This window comes from Octodon degus, unplaced genomic scaffold, assembly GCF_000260255.1.
Source record: "Octodon degus isolate 3935 unplaced genomic scaffold, OctDeg1.0 scaffold00286, whole genome shotgun sequence".
NCBI classification, from domain to species: Eukaryota; Metazoa; Chordata; class Mammalia; order Rodentia; family Octodontidae; genus Octodon; species Octodon degus.
Window position 1 is genome coordinate 762,530 of NW_004524862.1, and position 16,301 is coordinate 778,830.

General features: G+C 55.8%; 2 protein-coding genes across 2 annotated transcripts; both read left to right on the top strand.

Moving 5' to 3' along the window:
* Positions 1-49: 49 nt before the first annotated feature.
* On the top strand, positions 50-10,017 carry Nxph4 (neurexophilin 4). Its single transcript, XM_004646991.2, has 2 exons — positions 50-130; positions 8,308-10,017. Exons 1-2 carry the CDS (start codon positions 77-79, stop codon positions 9,169-9,171), a joined length of 918 nt encoding a protein of 305 aa, XP_004647048.1. The 5' UTR covers positions 50-76; the 3' UTR covers positions 9,172-10,017.
* A 2,677-nt stretch (positions 10,018-12,694) lies between these two features.
* Positions 12,695-16,300, top strand: Shmt2 (serine hydroxymethyltransferase 2; the record flags this gene model as incomplete). Its single annotated transcript, XM_004647048.3, has 7 exons — positions 12,695-12,826; positions 13,870-14,067; positions 14,553-14,632; positions 14,801-15,083; positions 15,252-15,374; positions 15,491-15,630; positions 16,210-16,300. Coding segments are annotated over exons 1-7 (948 nt in total), but the record flags the coding sequence as incomplete, so codon positions are not given.
* Between the last annotated feature and the right edge of the window lies 1 nt (position 16,301).

The window sequence follows — 16,301 nt, forward strand, 5'->3', positions numbered from 1 at the left end:
CCCCCCGCGCTCGCGCCCGCTCCCAGTCCGCCCGCCCCGGACCCGCCCTGCCCGCCCCGCTCGGCCGCCCGGGAAGATGCGGCTCCCGGAATGGCTCCTCTTGCTCTTTGGCCCGTGGCTCCTTAGGAAGGTAAGGGTGACGCGGCTGGAGTGCGAGCGAGCGCGGGGTCCGGACGCGAAGGTCCGGAGTGTGAGGGGTCCCGTGCGCCTGCCCCGCCCCCGACTCCAAGCATCCCAACTTTGCGCGGCGCGGAGGACACGGACAGACAGACTGCCAGCTTCAGGACCCGCACTCTCGGCACAAGTTGACTGAGGGTAGAGGGGGTCCTGATGGAGGCCCGGCTTAGCTCGGGCTGGGGAGCAGCAGGGAGGGGACGAAGAGCGACCCGGGCGTGCGCCAGACAGAGCGGGAGTGCGAGACAGACAGACAAGCCAGCAGGGTGTCAGCCTCGCCGTCTCTCAGCACCACCTCTCTCGCCACCCTCAGTGTCTGTCTGTCCTTCCTCTCCTCCACCCTCGCCTTCGCATTTCTCTTCTCTGCACTTGTCACAGTGCCAGGTGGGCTCTGTGTTCGGAGCTTACATGACCTGGGCCCGCACGCACACACGGACGCACACGGACACGATTGAACTTGGCTACAATTTTCCTCCCATCACATTTCCCGCGGAGACACCATCTCCCCTGCACAACCTCACAGACACACCCCCTCTCGCGCGGGCCCGTGAGGTGGGGGCGCTGTCTGACCGGGGTCTCTCCTCCCTGTCCCCAACCCCTCAGCTTCATCTTTCCCTGAGGTGACTGGTCGAGGACCCAGGGGCTAAGGCGGCCCTGACTCGATCTTGCCATCCTCTCTACTTGGAAGCTTGGCTGGTGTTCACAGTGTGTTCATGTGTGCTGCTGTGGAGTGTGTGGGTTGGCGCACACCTGGGTGCTTGTCTGTCAAGGGAACCCTACGCTTAGAGGTGTTTAGGGCTGGGGTCAGGGTGCGTGGTAGGTGGCGGTGGTGAGTGCAGGAGCCTGCTTCACGGGGCAGGCATCTGTTTGTACCCGGTGCGTGTTCCACACTGGGGGCCTAGGCCTTGACCCCATCCCATCTGTCAGCTTTTCTGCCCATATCTTTAGTTTCCTGCACCCCAATTGTGACCTGTGTAGCCAAAGGGCAAGGCAGTAGCCCCCTAAATCCTCCTTCCCTGCCCCCAATCCTCAGCCTCTGTGGAGTCCAGAAGGGATGTAGTTCCAACGTTCAGACCGTGCCTGCCTACCCCAGTTGCCCTCAGTACCTCGAGCAGGACAGGAGCTTCCCCCGTGAAGCTAACCATGGAGCTGCCAATTTTTCCAGACCTGCCTGGTGACCTTGAGGGGTTGGAAGGTGGGCAGAGGAGCCTCCTCCCTAAACTACTTCCACTGGCAAGAGCTTTTGAACTTGTTGTCTGGCTCTACCCTTAGAAGACTGAGGAGAGGTCTGGCCCAGCACCACCAAGTGTGAAGGCCTGAGGTCAAGGGGAGGTAGGGATGGCACTGCCCTGCCTCTCCTTTCTGCCTCCTCCTTCCTCTCCTCTCCTCTCTTCCCATCAAATAAACTCCCCTGTGGACAGATCTGGTTTAATTTCCTTTGCCCCCTGAAGGGGAATGAAACATCTGGTGGAGACTTGAGGGAGAATGAGCGTGAGGATATGAGCGATGGGATCTGCCCAAGTGTGTGTGAGAGCTGCAGCTGTGGGCCTCCGTGTGGGAGTCGGTGGGGGAAATCAGATCTGCCATGTAGTCCAGCATGTGTGCACTTGAGAATCTATGTTTATCCGTGGTGTGTGTGCACACACCCTGACTGTGTGAATACGTGTAACTAGGTGTGGGGAAGTGTGTAGAGAAATGTCTATGTGTTCAAATACCTGTGTGTGCTGCTGTGTCCTCTTGTGAGCAGGGAGTGAGCACACATGTAGGCTCCAGGGGCTGTGGCGTGTATGCGTGGTGTTGTGTGTGTTGTCTGTAAGTGAATCTGGGATTTGTGAACATGTATCTGTGTGCTTATGGTTTTGTGAGTATGGGGTTGTGAGCCTCAGAACATATTCATATATCTGCATGTGGCTCTTGTGTGCATGTGCATTTGGGTTGTCTCCATACCAGTGTCGGGGGTGGGCAAAAGGTGACAGTGACACTTGGAGAGAGGCTTCTGAACAGAGTTTGTAGGGCAACTCTTCAGACGCCTTCCGTGCTACCAGCCCTGCCTTCTCCATTTGCCCTTCCTGCAGAAGTGCGCTGCCACCTACCTTCTTGCCCTAGACCTCTGGTTGCCTCTCAGGGCCTGGAACTCCTGGTTTCCACTGCCTCTAGGGCTCTGGCCTCTCCACCTGGGCTGCTTCAGGATCTTTCTGATACACTCTCCACTCATTTCCCTGTCTCCCCACCCCTTGCCAAAGCCGCTGCCTACCGGGAGAAGCAGCAGGTGATCAATAGTCACTAATCACTAATCACTAATTACTAATTAGCTGGGGGAGGGCAAGGGCGGGGGGCCTGTGGGACCTTTCAGCTCTATCCCACCGCAGGGAAGGATTAGGCTTCGAGCAAGTGTCTCAGAGCTGGCGAGCTGCAGCCCAGGGTCCAGCCACTGCCTCCTACCTCCTTACCCTCCTTTAGCCCCCCAGCTAATCTCTGGCTTGGCCACTTAGGCACGCACAGTCTGGGCTAGGGCCCAGAGCTGCTGGAGGGGATTTGGGGGTAATCAGGGGCCGCAGCTGGGCCAGGGACACTGGGAGGAGGGTACTGTGACAGTTCCCTTGGGCCAGGGCCTGCGGCAGAAGCCCAGGTCCTGATGGGAGGGGCACTGTTGGAAAGGAGAATTTAGAGTCCTGGGTCTGGGTAGGTGAGGAGCAGGGCAGAGGGGTGACTGAAGAAGAGTTGAGGTAGCAGACAAAAATAAGGTAAAGAGAGGCCCCTGGGGTCTCGAACTGGGTAACTGGAGAAGAGTGAGGTAATCTCTAAAGCCACCAGGTAAGTGGAGGGATCCCCACTGGGTAGAGAGATGAAATAATCGTCAAGAAGATAGGGAACTTTGGATAGAGCCCAGGTAACTCAAAATGGGTCTGGGTGAGGGTGGGTGATAACAGAGGGGGCCAGATCAAAAGGGAGGGGGCCTCGGAACAGAGGAGGCTCGGCGTGCTGTGGACGGGCCGTGGGGTGGGGACAAGAGCAGGGAGTGCGGCCTTGAGCGCTGGAAATTGGCGAGCCTTCCCCTCTCCCCCGCCCGCCCCTCCTCCACCTCCACCCCGCCCACTCCCCCTCCGGCTCCGGCTTCGGGAAATTACATCCCGGCTCGGCGCCCCCCCCCCCACCGCGCCCCGGAGCCCGCGCCTTTATAGGCACATTTATTGCAATAATAAAGTGAGGCGCGGGGCGGGGGGCGGGGGGCGGCCGTTCCCGGGGGGACCGCGCCGGCTCTAGGAAGCAGGGAAATAAAATAAAATAAAATAAAATCAAAATTCAGATAACGGTGAGCCTTGCGCGGCAGGCCTCCAGCAGGCGGGCAGGAGGGGCCGTTGGGGAGGAGGCGATCCACCCAAGGGCAGAGCCCACCTCCCACCCTACCCCAGGCAGGCACCCCCCTCCCTGTTCGCTGGAGGGGATCTGGAAGGGGTCTCTGCCTACACCAGCCTGGCCCCTTCCCAAGCCTGGCCCAGCCTCACCTTCTGCTTACCCCAGGCTTGTCTTTCATACCTGTCCTCAGCTGATTCCAGGCCCCTCATTCCCCTTGCCCCTCTTTCCCATTCCAGGTCCCATCAGCTTCTCCCATCCCTGCTCCTGGTCTGTGTGTCCATCAGCATCGGTTTGTGCTTGGGAATACCCTTCGTCCTCCATTTCTGCTTTGCCCCATCCTGTGTCCCCACCTCCATCGCCCAGCCCTTGGGCCTTCTCACTGCTGCCTGTCCCCAGTGCCCATCTGTCCCTCACCCACATCCCTGGCCACAGTTGGGCTCCCATCTTTGCTGTACCCCATCTTTGCTCCTCTGGTCCCTATCTCCTCTGCATCAGGCCTCTGCCCAATGTCTGTCCATTTCTGATCTCTTCATCCAGCCCTCATGTCTATCCTTGGTGCGTCCTCTGCTGTGCCCCCCAATGCCTGCTGAGTCCCCAACCCTAGCCCTCTACTCAGTCTCTGTCTCAAGCCTCTCCTCAGCCTATCCTGTCCTGTTTGCCCACCTCTGTCTTCACCCTCATCTCTGTCCCTGACACCCAGCCAGACTTCACCTCACCCAGACTGCGGTGTCCTTGCCTTTTTATAGGCATGGGGGCTCAGAACGCTATTCTTCTCCCTTACCCCACCCAGGCCTGGACTGGTCTTTCCCCACCCACGTTACTGACTCCTCCCCTGGCCAGGTCCTGAGCACTATGCCTGACCTACAGGGCAGAAGGGAACCTCCGACCAGTCCCGAGGCCCCAGGGAGGTGCACCCTGCAATGCGGCTGGGGGCTGGCAGGCTGATCCTCCTCCATTCCCAGCAGCCTTGTCCCATCCCAAGAGTCGCATGTGCCCCCCTCCCTGCAGTGGAGTTTACTTGGCAGCTGGAGATGGCCTCAACTCCCCTCAGGTGCGTGGGCCCGCTGCCTTAGGGGCACAGTGCTCCTGGCTCAGCTCCCGCTGCAAGGGCCTGGAGGAGCCTGCGGAAGGAAAGAAGGCCCCCCCCCAGTCATCGCACACCTCCACCCTCGCTGACAGCCATCCTAGCCTCTCCCCTCTGTAAATGTCACCGCGCCCAATTAGCTTAATTAAGCCAACTCTGGAGTGAGAGGGACCCCACCTCAGACAACACCCTCAGCCCTGAGCAGGGAGAAAAGAGCTCTGGGTGGAGAGCCTCTTCACCACTCGCCCCCCAGCCCCACCACCCACCAAAGACAGACAACTTGAAGGACAGAAGGAGGGAACCACACAGCTAGAGACAAAAAAGAGCAGAATACTGGAAATTAGAGACAGACAGAGTGAGGGAAGAAATTGAAAGAAAGAGACTGAGGAGGCTGGAGGGAGGGAGAGATGGAAAAACAGTGAAAAGACATAGAGCGAGCAGGAGCGATCAAGAAAGCCAGAGGGAGGATTTTATTTTATTTTATTCCATGTTCCCATTTCTCGGCTCGTTTCCTCACAGACTCTTTCACCCCTCCCAGTCTGAGCTCCCACGAAGGTCGCTGGGCCACTGCCCCCCAACTGTTCCCTTTCATCTTAGCTGTCTCCAGTGAGGAGTGGGGGTTCCCGTGGCCAAAGCCTAGGGATTTGTCAGGATCTCAGCAGCAGAGACAGCAATTTGTCTGAGATCAGAGGTAGGGGGACATCCTGGCACTGTACTGTGCCCTGCCAAATCTTATTTCCTCCCCCCAATGCCTGCCTCCGAAGAATCACTGCGTTGAACCAGCTCGGCTCGGCCTTAAACTGGGTGCCGGACCCAGGGCTGCTGGGATTTACTGGGAGGAGGCGGCTTGGAGGTAGTTGGGATCATAGCATCAGGTAGCTTGAAGAGGGGGTTTGGATGGATGGCTTCTCCTGAAGGAAAAAAAAAAAAAAAAAAAAACAGGTGAGATCTGGGCTGAGAGGCTGGCTCTGAGATTGACATTGGCTCTCGTGGAAACCTCGCTCAGCTCCTCCATTGCCCTCTCCTGGACTCAAGCCCCCCTCTTCCCTGGGAAGCCTTTTCTCCCTCTGTATCGTGAGACCCTTCCCTCAGCCCCTCTCCAGCCCACCCTTCCAGGTGTTGGGTGCCGGCTCCAGCTCTCCTGTCTGAGTCAATCACTCTTGCTGCCCCCGCCCCCTCACCTGGGCTGGGAGGAGGGCTGGATGAGAGGAGGAAAGAGGGGGCGATAAATATGTATGACTGTCGGGTGGCGGGCGGCATTAATAACCTGGGATCACGGTGCTGCAGGGACAGGGATCAGGCAGTGGAGATTCAAGCCCAGCAGCTTGGCTCTGCTGTTACTGTCCCCTGTGGACACCTAGTGTGTATGCACGGGTGTGTGCAAACAGAGGGACACCCATGCTGTCAGTCCTCCTTACCTACCCAGAGCATCCTGCAGGCCAATGTGCTCATTTGGGCCATTCCTATACAATTCAGATACATAAACACACACACACACACACACACACACACACACACAAACACACACAGTGTCAGTCATGGGAACACAGACCACACTTGTTCTGTTGCTGCATACACCCCCTTTTGAAAAAGCTTGACTGACACAAGGACAGAAGATAATAAAAACACAGACAGGAAAGTAAAACCATCAGACAATCACACACAGCCACCCTCAGGCCACCACAGACAGGCATACAGCCACAAATGGACACACATCTCACTTCGTCAACACAGACAGACAGACACATATGCACAGTTGATTCGGCACAAACACAGCCACAGATTTACACAACGGAGACACAGTCACCACAGGCAGGCACAGACACACACACAGCTTCCTCAAACACACACAGTCACCACAACCACACACACAGCCTCCACAGACTGATAATATGTACATGCTACGAGACCCTAACAGACACATGAAGCTACTCCGGGTAGACATACACACAGCCATTCAGGCTAACAGAAACGCAAGCACGGAGACTGGCACGCATGGAGCTTCCCCACCCCGACCTGCATGCAGTCAGGGCCACGCAGAACAGCGGTGGCAGCTCACACAGGCTGACTGACACAGTCTGACACGCTCCGCTCCTCTCCCTCCCACTTCAGCACTAGAGCAGCATCTCCATATTTCTTCCTCTGCTCTCTTCCCCGGCTCCTTCACTCCTGCCCCCCTCATACACACCCCAGATAATTGATGGCCCCGGCCTGGCCCGGCCGCTCCCGCCTCTCTATCCATCTTGTACTCGCACCCGGCGCTGTCTCCCAGATCAGCCGCCACCTGAGACAAGGAAAAGGTGGGGTGGTGGAACTGGCAGGGCGGCTCCTCCAGCCACCTTAAAGCCTAGGAAGAACCAACAGGCAACAGGCAGCCTCCACCGTAGCAGGAGCACAGGGGACCAGGAGGGGGTGCCCGTTTATTCCCCAAGCCTCACCCTACAGGAGCAAGGGCTCGGCTCAACCAGTTCTCAGCAGCCCCTCCCTGCAGAACGCTCAGAGCTGAGACAGGAATGGACCGCTTGTCTTGGCAGAAGTGAGGTCTTCAGCCTCTTTTTCCTTTCTTTTCTTTTTTTCCTGTCTTTTCTTTTTGAGACAGGATTTCACCATGTATGTAGTTCAGGCTTCCTTGAACTCACTATTGTAGTCCAGGCTGGACTTAAACTTGTGGCACTCCTTCTGCCTTGGTCTCCCAAGTGCTGGAATTACAGGGCCTGCATGACCAGACCTGGCTTTCCTTCCTTTCTCCTTCCTTCCTTTTTTCTTTTTTCTTTTTGAGATATATGGTCTCTGTCTATCACTCAAGTGGGAGTTGACCTATGATTCTTTGCCACAGTCTTCCTTGGTGCTTTGATTATAGGCGTATACCACTGAACCAGCTTTAGCTTCCTTCGTGTGTGTGTGTGTGTGTGTGTGTGTGTGTGTGTGTGTGTGTGTAGTTCAAGCTGGTCTTGAAATCACTATGTAGTTCAGGCTAGCCTCAATCATAGCTATTCTCCTGCTTCAGCCTCCTGAGTATTTGGATTACAGGTTTATGCCAGATGCCCATCTGTTGTTGTCCTTCGCTTCATGCTGCATGTTATAGCCAGAGCCTTTCCTGATGGGTCCAGCTCTTCCTGTTCCATTAGGAGCATCTCCAGGGCTAAGCTAGGGGAGCCGGAGCAGAAATTCACTGCCCACTCACCCCCACAGGCTTTGGTTTATGAGGCCACATTGGTCCTCTGTGAGAACACAAAATTTCTCAGGTCACTACAGATACAGAAACTGAGGTCTAGGGCTGGTGAGATGGCTCAGTGGTCTAAAGCACCTACTTAGAACAAGCTTAGTCAAAACACAGGGACCACGGTTCAATCCCCCAGCACCACATGCCAGCCAGCCCCGCCCCCTGGTGGGCTCAGCTGGCCACACACACACACACACACACACACACACACAAATAAATAAAAAATTAAAAAAAAATTAAAAAAAAAAAAAGAAAAGAAACTGAGGTCTAGATGAATGAACTGCTTTGTCCAAGACCACACAACTTGCAAAGGGCTGTAGGTCTATTCCAAGGGACACTCCTGATCTGCCCGCAGTGGACATCCGCATTCCGTTTAGGCTCCCAGCGACTAAAAGAGCTGGTTGAGTATTAGGCTAGATAACTGGGCCCACTCCAGTGCCTCTCCTTTTGTTTCTTTCTTCCTACACAGGCCTTCACTGCCCAGATACCGAATTCTGGAAGGCCGCAGTACTTGGAACTGCACCCAGCCCCGGCCAGAGGGCGCACCCCTAGCCAACAGCTCGCGGCGCCTAGGGCTCCGGAAGGCCTGGGCACCGGCCGCGCGTGGAGCTGGGCCTGGCCGGCTAACCACACGGGGGCGCTGGCCCGGGCTGGTGCTGCAGGGGCGCTACCCGCGCAGCGCAGCAAAAGGAAGCCGTCCATCAAGGCGGCCCGCGCCAAGAAGATATTCGGCTGGGGGGACTTCTACTTTCGGGTGCATACCCTCAAGTTCTCACTGCTGGTGACTGGCAAGATCGTGGACCACGTAAACGGTACCTTCAGTGTGTATTTCCGCCACAACTCGTCCAGCCTGGGCAACCTCAGTGTCAGTATCGTACCACCTTCCAAGCTCGTGGAGTTTGGGGGCGTCTGGCTGCCTGGGCCTGCCCCCCACCCTCTGCAGTCCACGCTGGCCCTGGAGGGGGTGCTTCCAGGGCTGGGGTCCCCACTGGGAATGGCGGCTGCGGGACCCGGGCTCGGAGGCTCCCTCGGGGGTGCACTGGCCGGCCCCCTCCGTGGTATGCTGGGAGTCCCTGGGGCCAAAGAGTCCCGGGCTTTCAACTGCCACGTGGAGTACGAGAAGACCAACCGCGCGCGCAAGCACCGCCCATGCCTGTACGACCCTACGCAGGTGTGCTTCACCGAGCACACGCAGAGCCAGGCTGCCTGGCTCTGTGCCAAGCCCTTCAAAGTCATTTGTATCTTCGTCTCCTTCCTCAGCTTTGACTACAAACTGGTGCAGAAAGTGTGCCCAGACTATAACTTCCAGAGCGAGCACCCCTACTTCGGCTAGCGCCCCGGGCCTGGCCTCGCCGGCTGGGGCCCACTCTTGGTCCCGTCGGGTGGCGGGCTTCCGCACAGGGGCGGGACGGAAGGGAACGGCCCAACCCGCGGCAGCCAGCCCCCTTCCCAAGGGTGCCTGCAAGCTGGGGTGTCGGCCCCGGGGTGGGCGGGTCCTGGAGGCGACCCCGAGGGCTTCTGCCCGCCCCTCATCCCCTTCTGCCCGGCGCTGAGCTGGACACCCCCTTTGCCCGCAGCTTTAATAACGCCCGGCCTGGCCGCTTCATACTCCATCCCTAAACCTCTGTCCTCCGCTACCACCCTGCCCCACTTAAAGACTGAAGGCCCCAGGCCCCGGGTCGTCCCCTCCTCTGCCTGTCGTTTGCCTGTCCCCTCCCTCCCAACCCTCCAGCCCGCGGAAGCAGAATTGGGGCCCAGCCCTTCCCGTCCCATCCTCGCCCCTGCAGTCCAGCTCTACCTGCCCTCGCCGGCTGCTTCCTCTCGGTGATATTTTTTTTTTCTACGCCAAAACAGACGGGAAAGGGAACAAAATAAAGTGAAATCCAATACACGTCTGTGTGAGACCTTTGTGGGGAAGAGGGGGGCAGGTGTGGGCTTCTGTCTGGTAGAGAAGGGGCCAGGACCTCCTTCTTGGCGGCCGGCAGGGAAACCGAGGCAACGACTGACAGAGCCAGCACTTTGGAGGCCATCTAAGACCGGATCAAAGAGAGCTGAACGTGACTCTTGGAGCAGGACCCTGCCTGAGGTGGGAATTCTGTGAAGGCGAAGGGAAATTGGGGGAGAGGACAGAGGGTCGACCTGAGCGGGGTGACTTGCTGTCTATGTGGGACGACTTCAGGAAGGTGTAAGAGACCGTGAACGGGACAGAGAAGCAGGGACGGCGTAGGCAGAGCGCTGACAACCTGCTAAGCTCCGTGGGGCTGGAGGGAGGTGGCAGGTTGAGGGAGGGGGATCGGTGTTTGCGGCATCTGGAGTCATCGATCTTCCTTTTCCTTCCTAATTTCGTGGGCGCTGAGTTTGCAGACGGCTGAGAGAGGGAGGTAGCCCTGGGATGGGGGGAAGGGAGGAGGGCGGGGCCGCGGGGCTGCTGCGAGCCGCCTGCAAACACGGCCCCCTTCAGCCAGCTGCCCACCTTCTCCACCCCCGCCTTCAGCTTGCTCCTGCAGCCTCGGCAGCTAATTTTATCCGCCCCCCAACCCTGGCCCGGGCGTTAATTGGCTGCGGCTTCATTAGCAGTTCTCAGTTCTGCAGCCCCCTCCCCTTGGGACCCCCTGACTAGGGTTAAGGAGGGGGTGCAGGCAAGCTGAGGCACAGAGGAACTCCTCCTCTTCAGCCTGCCTTCTTTTGGAGCCCTGGGGGGTGGGTCAGGGTGCCCATAGGGAGAAGGTAGTGTTCTGTCACGGGACTGCTTCACGGCTTCAGCCCAAAACGTAGTCAGAAATGGGTCTAACCCAGACATGCCCAAGAATGAAAAGTCGGTGAGCAGAAATAATTATCTACTGGTTGGATGGATTGGATGTATAGATAAATAACAGGATCAAATGAAAGGAGGAGGGAGATGGGATGGTTCTGGGTCAGACTGGAGGTAAAAGAATGCAGAGGTCTCCTAACACACGGGGCCTAAGCAGGAAACACTTGAGAAAAGCTAAGATAAAGCATGGAAAGGAAGTCAGAGCTAAGGAGTGACTTATGAGACTGAGATCCAGTATGCGAGCCAGGTAGGAATAACTGAAAACAGCAAATTGGCCTATTTGGGCTTAGGCCTCAGTTTCCCTTATAAAACCATAATAAATTAGCATGATGCTTGAGGACCTAGGTTTGTTCTGAAGCAAAACAGGTACACACACACACACACACACACACACACACCCCATAAACACACAGCCAACCCCCCTCATGCAATGGGGATTGAGACTGTGTACAAACATGCTCTTCCAGGGCTGTCCTCTTCCAGTGAATAGCACACCTAGCTCCCCTACCCCTTCCAGCATTTTGCACGGAGAGCAGAGTGAAGTGTCCTGGATACTATTATACCTGTCAAACTTTGTCATCTTTTGGTGTTCACCTTTTGGTGTTCAACACCTAGGGAACTCCTTTGGCCTCACCAGGGCTGTGGCATGCTTGGGCGTGGAGTAGCAGCTCAGTCTGTCTTCTGAATGAAGGTGAAACGTTGTTGTGTAGAGCTCCAGTTCTCAAAGCCATTGTTTATCAGAATCGCTGAGGAGAAACTAGATCCATTGAATTAGAACCTCTGAGAGGAGGAATTCTCTTGTAAGGGTCAATGAGTCAGTCCCTTCCTCAAGAGTTTTGTAGAAGACCAGTAAGGCTAAAAGGAAACTCCCTTAGGGTTCTAGGAATCTATAGCCTGGGACAGAAAGAGAACTCACTGACTGCTAGTGATGTCACTGAGGCAGCAACAAAAAGCAACATGCGGATCAGCAAGAGGAGGCACTCCACTTTGCTTTCAGCTGAGGAGGAGATGACCATGGAGCAGGTAGGACTGTGAGTTAGAGGAGGACTGTCCACAGAAGAGCATGTTCACACACAGAGGCTTATTTAACCCTTACTGCATGCTATTTTATTATTATTTTTTTAAATTTTATTTATTTATGTGTGTGTATGTGGGGGGGGGCAGCTCAGCCCACCAGGGGGCGTGGCTGGCTGGCATGTGGTGCTGGGGGATTGAACTGTGATCCCTGTGCTTTGCTCTACTTGTTCTAAGTAGGTGCTTTAGACCACTAAGCCATCTCACCAGCCCCATGCTATTTTATTATGGCACCACGAATGAGGAAACTGAGACCAAGATAGGCTAATTGGCTAGAGTCCTGGAACTGGAACTAGAACTCAGGTCTCGAATCCCATCAAACCAGCTGTTTTCCACTGTGCCATATCTTGTAGGGGAATCCGATCTCTCAGGAGAAATTAGTCATTCTGGAACCAGGTGTGGTGTTGCAAGCCTGTAATCCCAGCACTAGGAGGCCAAGGCAGGATTGCTACGAATTCAAGGCCGGCCTGGGCTACACAGCAAACCTATCTTTAAAAAAATAAACAAAATTTTGAATATTCCATAGGCATCCAAAGAATACTCATCTTGACAATTGACAGGAAAAAAAGAAACCCTGAGGACAAATTTTTTAAAAAGAAAAAAAATCAAAAAGCTTTAGGACGTGGTTATATATACGTATATAGTCACCCTAGATAGACATCTTTTATTTTGGGCAGTGTTGGTGGGAGAGGGTGCATGCCTATCATACTAGCACTAGGAAGGCTGAGGCAGGAAGGTCCCCGCGAGTTCAAGGCCATCCTGGGCTACATAGTGAGTTCAAGGACATCCTGAACTATATAGGGAGACTGTCAAAAAAAAAAAAAAAAAAAAAAGCGTCTTTCGGGCAATGTTCCCTAAATCATGAGGGTACTGCTGGGGAATGAGGAAGAAAAAACTACAATTCCCAGGACACAAAGGGCTTTCACTGCGCATGCGTATGCTCCTCCCCTTCACTCCAGCTTCCCGGGCCGTTCTTTTTCGCGCACGCGCCTTAGGGCCGGTCTTCTTTCGACCCCTTGCTGCTCCGTACCGGAGTTAGTGGCTGGACCTCCTGCTACCTCGTGTAAAGATGCTACCCTTCCCTTTGTTCTGGGCAACACGGGTAAGAACGGGATTCCACATTCTGGGTGACCAGTGGAAAGTCCCAACCCCCTACGTTAGTTCCTGTCCACAAACTCTGGGGTTCTCTTGGCTTTTCTAGCCCACGTGCTGTAGGGGCACAGGGAGCAAATCCCTAAATTAGGAATCCCGAAGACGCACCCCCGGGCTCGCGATGGGTGCACTGGGACTCATCGTTCTGATGGTCAGGCGCCCCAGGGCCTCGTGACTGCCCTTTTCACGTGGCATTAGGGGAGAGCAGCTCATCGGATGCCAGGCAGACACTATGCTGGCAAACAAGCGGGATTCCCAGCCTCGACCCGCCAGCCTCCCCCCCCCCTTCCCGCCAGCTCTTTGCCTTGCAGATGATGCAAACAAACTCCGCCACTTTCATCAGGCAGGGCTTCCCCCAGCTATAGAGCTGGGAAGATGTGGAATGCGTGAGTGGTGAAGGGGACAGGATATTGGCCTCTGCCTGCAGGCAGCCTCTCCCCGCGACCACCCACTCCAACGTACCTTTCCAGAGCCTGGGTCTGTGCTCCCACTTCTGTTGCTCTGAAGCCATGGACTTTAACTTCAATCCACTTGGTCTCTTTCTCCAACTGGAGTAACAGTTTGTGCCTGCAGGAAAGCCTTTTTGTCCCTGGGGGCGGGGAGGTTCAGGAGTCTGCTGTCTTCTTGAGTTTGGGATATAGGGGCTTCTGCAGTGCAGTTTTGGTGGTCACGGGCAAGGTGGAAGGAGATTCTGAGGTGAGATGAGTGGGGTCTATCAGAACTACACCTTTCTTGGGAGACTGAGGTAGGAGGCTTACAAATTGACTTTGTCTCAAAAGAAAAGAAACAAACAAAAAACTACCCTCTGGACATGAATCTCAACCTTGGCAGACTGGCTTTTTCTGTGGAGGTAGTGTTGAGAGAACTGGAACAGTCTGGCTGGGCAACAACTGGTTGCCTGGTACAGGCCAGAGAACTTATGCATGTGGTGGCTGAATGACTGGGAGACTTTCTAAACAATTCTTCTTTGACCCTGACTTTTCCTGTCCCTAGCCTCTGCAGAGATGTGGTCAGCTGGCCAAGATGGCTACTCAGGCCCAGCACAGGAAGGCAGCCCAGACTCGGACTGGAGAGGCGACTCAGGGCTGGACTGGCCAAGAGAGTCTCTCCGACAGTGACCCTGAGATGTGGGAGCTGCTACAGAAAGAGAAGGACAGGCAGTGCCGCGGCCTGGAGCTCATTGCCTCAGAGGTGGGACCCGGGGAAATGGCAGAGGGTGGGCCATAGGGTAGGTACAGGAAGTAACAAGATACCTTCTTGCTACTTCTCCAGATCTCCCTGTCTTCCTCCGGGCCTTTCTGCTGGGCCTTGTCATCTTCTCTTTACCATCCTCTGAAGCAAAAGCAGGGTGGGTCTACTTTATGGGGTTGGGGCATTGGAGAGCTTCCAGAGCCTTCTAGAGTCCCTACAATTTCACCTGCTCCCCCTCCCCCCAGAAGAAAGAGGAGCCTAGAGATACAAGCTTGAACGGACAGGTGAGGGACACCCATCACAGCTGCGGAGTTGCCAAGAAAGCTGCTTCTGGCTCTGCCCACACCTGGCAAGGACCCCAGAGTGAACAGAGCTTCTTGTGCAGCCTGGCTCCCCCTGAAGCCTTGGGCTCTGATAGGGTGGGGCTATGGGAACTCAAGGAAAGGGGCTCAATACCTTCTGACATTGCCCCCCCACCACCCCAGAACTTCTGCAGCCGAGCTGCGCTGGAGGCCCTGGGGTCCTGTCTGAACAACAAGTACTCGGAGGGTTATCCTGGCAAGAGGTGAGGGCTAGGCACCAGAGGGCTGGAGGGCAGCGTCAGGGATGGTACTCCCAGTGGCGGAACCTTCCTGTACCCTCCAGGTGCTTATGGATCAGTGACCTTCCCAGTCCTTTGCTACTGGTCGAGAGTCCTTTCTCTGTGCCCTTAGTGTACTCCTCTCCGTGGCAGATACTATGGAGGAGCAGAGGTAGTGGATGAAATCGAGCTGCTATGCCAGCGCCGTGCCTTGGAAGCCTTTGACCTAGATCCTACACAGTGGGGAGTCAATGTTCAGCCCTATTCGGGGTCTCCAGCCAACCTGGCTGCCTACACAGCCCTTCTGCAACCTCATGACCGAATCATGGGGCTGGACCTGCCCGATGGGGGCCATCTCACCCATGGCTACATGTCTGATGTCAAGCGGATCTCTGCCACATCCATCTTCTTCGAGTCTATGCCCTACAAGCTCAATGTGAGTTCTTGGGGGTAGGCGGTAGCTGCTGTGGCCCTGGTATTTCTTTTCTAGGAGGAGAAAAGGCACCAGGAGACTCCCTCCCCTCTGAGCAGCCCTAGGGGTCAAAAAGCAGTGTGAACGCTCTGCTGCTGTGTCAGGGCTTTAGCTGTTTATTTGTCTGTCCAGCCCCAAACTGGCCTCATAGACTATGACCAGCTGGCACTGACGGCTCGACTTTTCCGACCACGGCTCATAATAGCTGGTACCAGTGCTTATGCTCGCCTCATTGACTACGCCCGCATGAGAGAGGTTGGTAGGGGGCTGCTATGCTGGGCACTGCCCTGGGGGTGGAGGCTGGAGGCAGCCTCCTCGGTGTGCCTGTCTGGGCCTTACCCAAGCTGAGACCTACCTGTTTACCTGTCCAGGTTTGTGATGAGGTCAAGGCACACCTGCTGGCAGACATGGCCCACATCAGTGGCTTGGTGGCCGCCAAGGTGATTCCTTCACCTTTCCAGTATGCAGACATTGTCACCACTACCACTCACAAGACACTTCGAGGGGCCAGGTCAGGTTCCCCTGGGGTCGCACCTTGCTTGTCCCCGCCTTCACACCCCATTCCCCAGGTGGGTCCGAGAGGAATGCATTCCCACCTGCCAGTCCCAAGACTCCTACCCAGTTTGACCATTCAGTTCTTCTCCCCCTGAGATGGTCATTTCTCAACAGGGGCTTGGGAGTGGGGCTGGGACCAATCCTTTTACTGTGAGCCTTCAAGGCATCAGGCACAGTGGAGGGAACTCAGGGCCTTCAAGGACCCAAGCCAGCCAGCTTCCTCTGCTCTTTCCATTCTTTGTTCTTTCATTGCAACCTAGATTCTTTTTTTTTTTTTTAAGAGAAGGGCTTCCAGGGTGTTCAGGGTCTCACTGCTAGATGGGGCTCATACTAATCTGCCTGTTTACAGCATCCTAAGAGCTGGGATTACAGGTGTGCACCACCACGCCCAGTCTCAATTGCCAGCTCAGCACGCCCTGGGGGTGGGGCTGGCATGGCAGGCTCGGAGATCAAACCCCTGGCCCTGCCTGCTTTAATCTGCTGAGCTATTTGGCCAGCCCACAACCTAGATTCTGACCACCTGCCTTCCACACAGGTCAGGACTCATCTTCTACCGGAAAGGGGTACAGGCTGTGGACCCCAAGACTGGCCAGGAGATCCCTTACACATTTGAGGACCGAATCAACT

Coding starts and splice junctions, on each gene's coding strand:
- Nxph4 (XM_004646991.2), top strand. CDS start 77: ATGCGGCTCCCGGAATGGCTCCTCTTGCTCTTTGGCCCGTGGCTCCTT. Junction 131..8,307: donor GCCCGTGGCTCCTTAGGAAG/GTAAGGGTGACG, acceptor CTTCCTACACAG/GCCTTCACTGCCCAGATACC.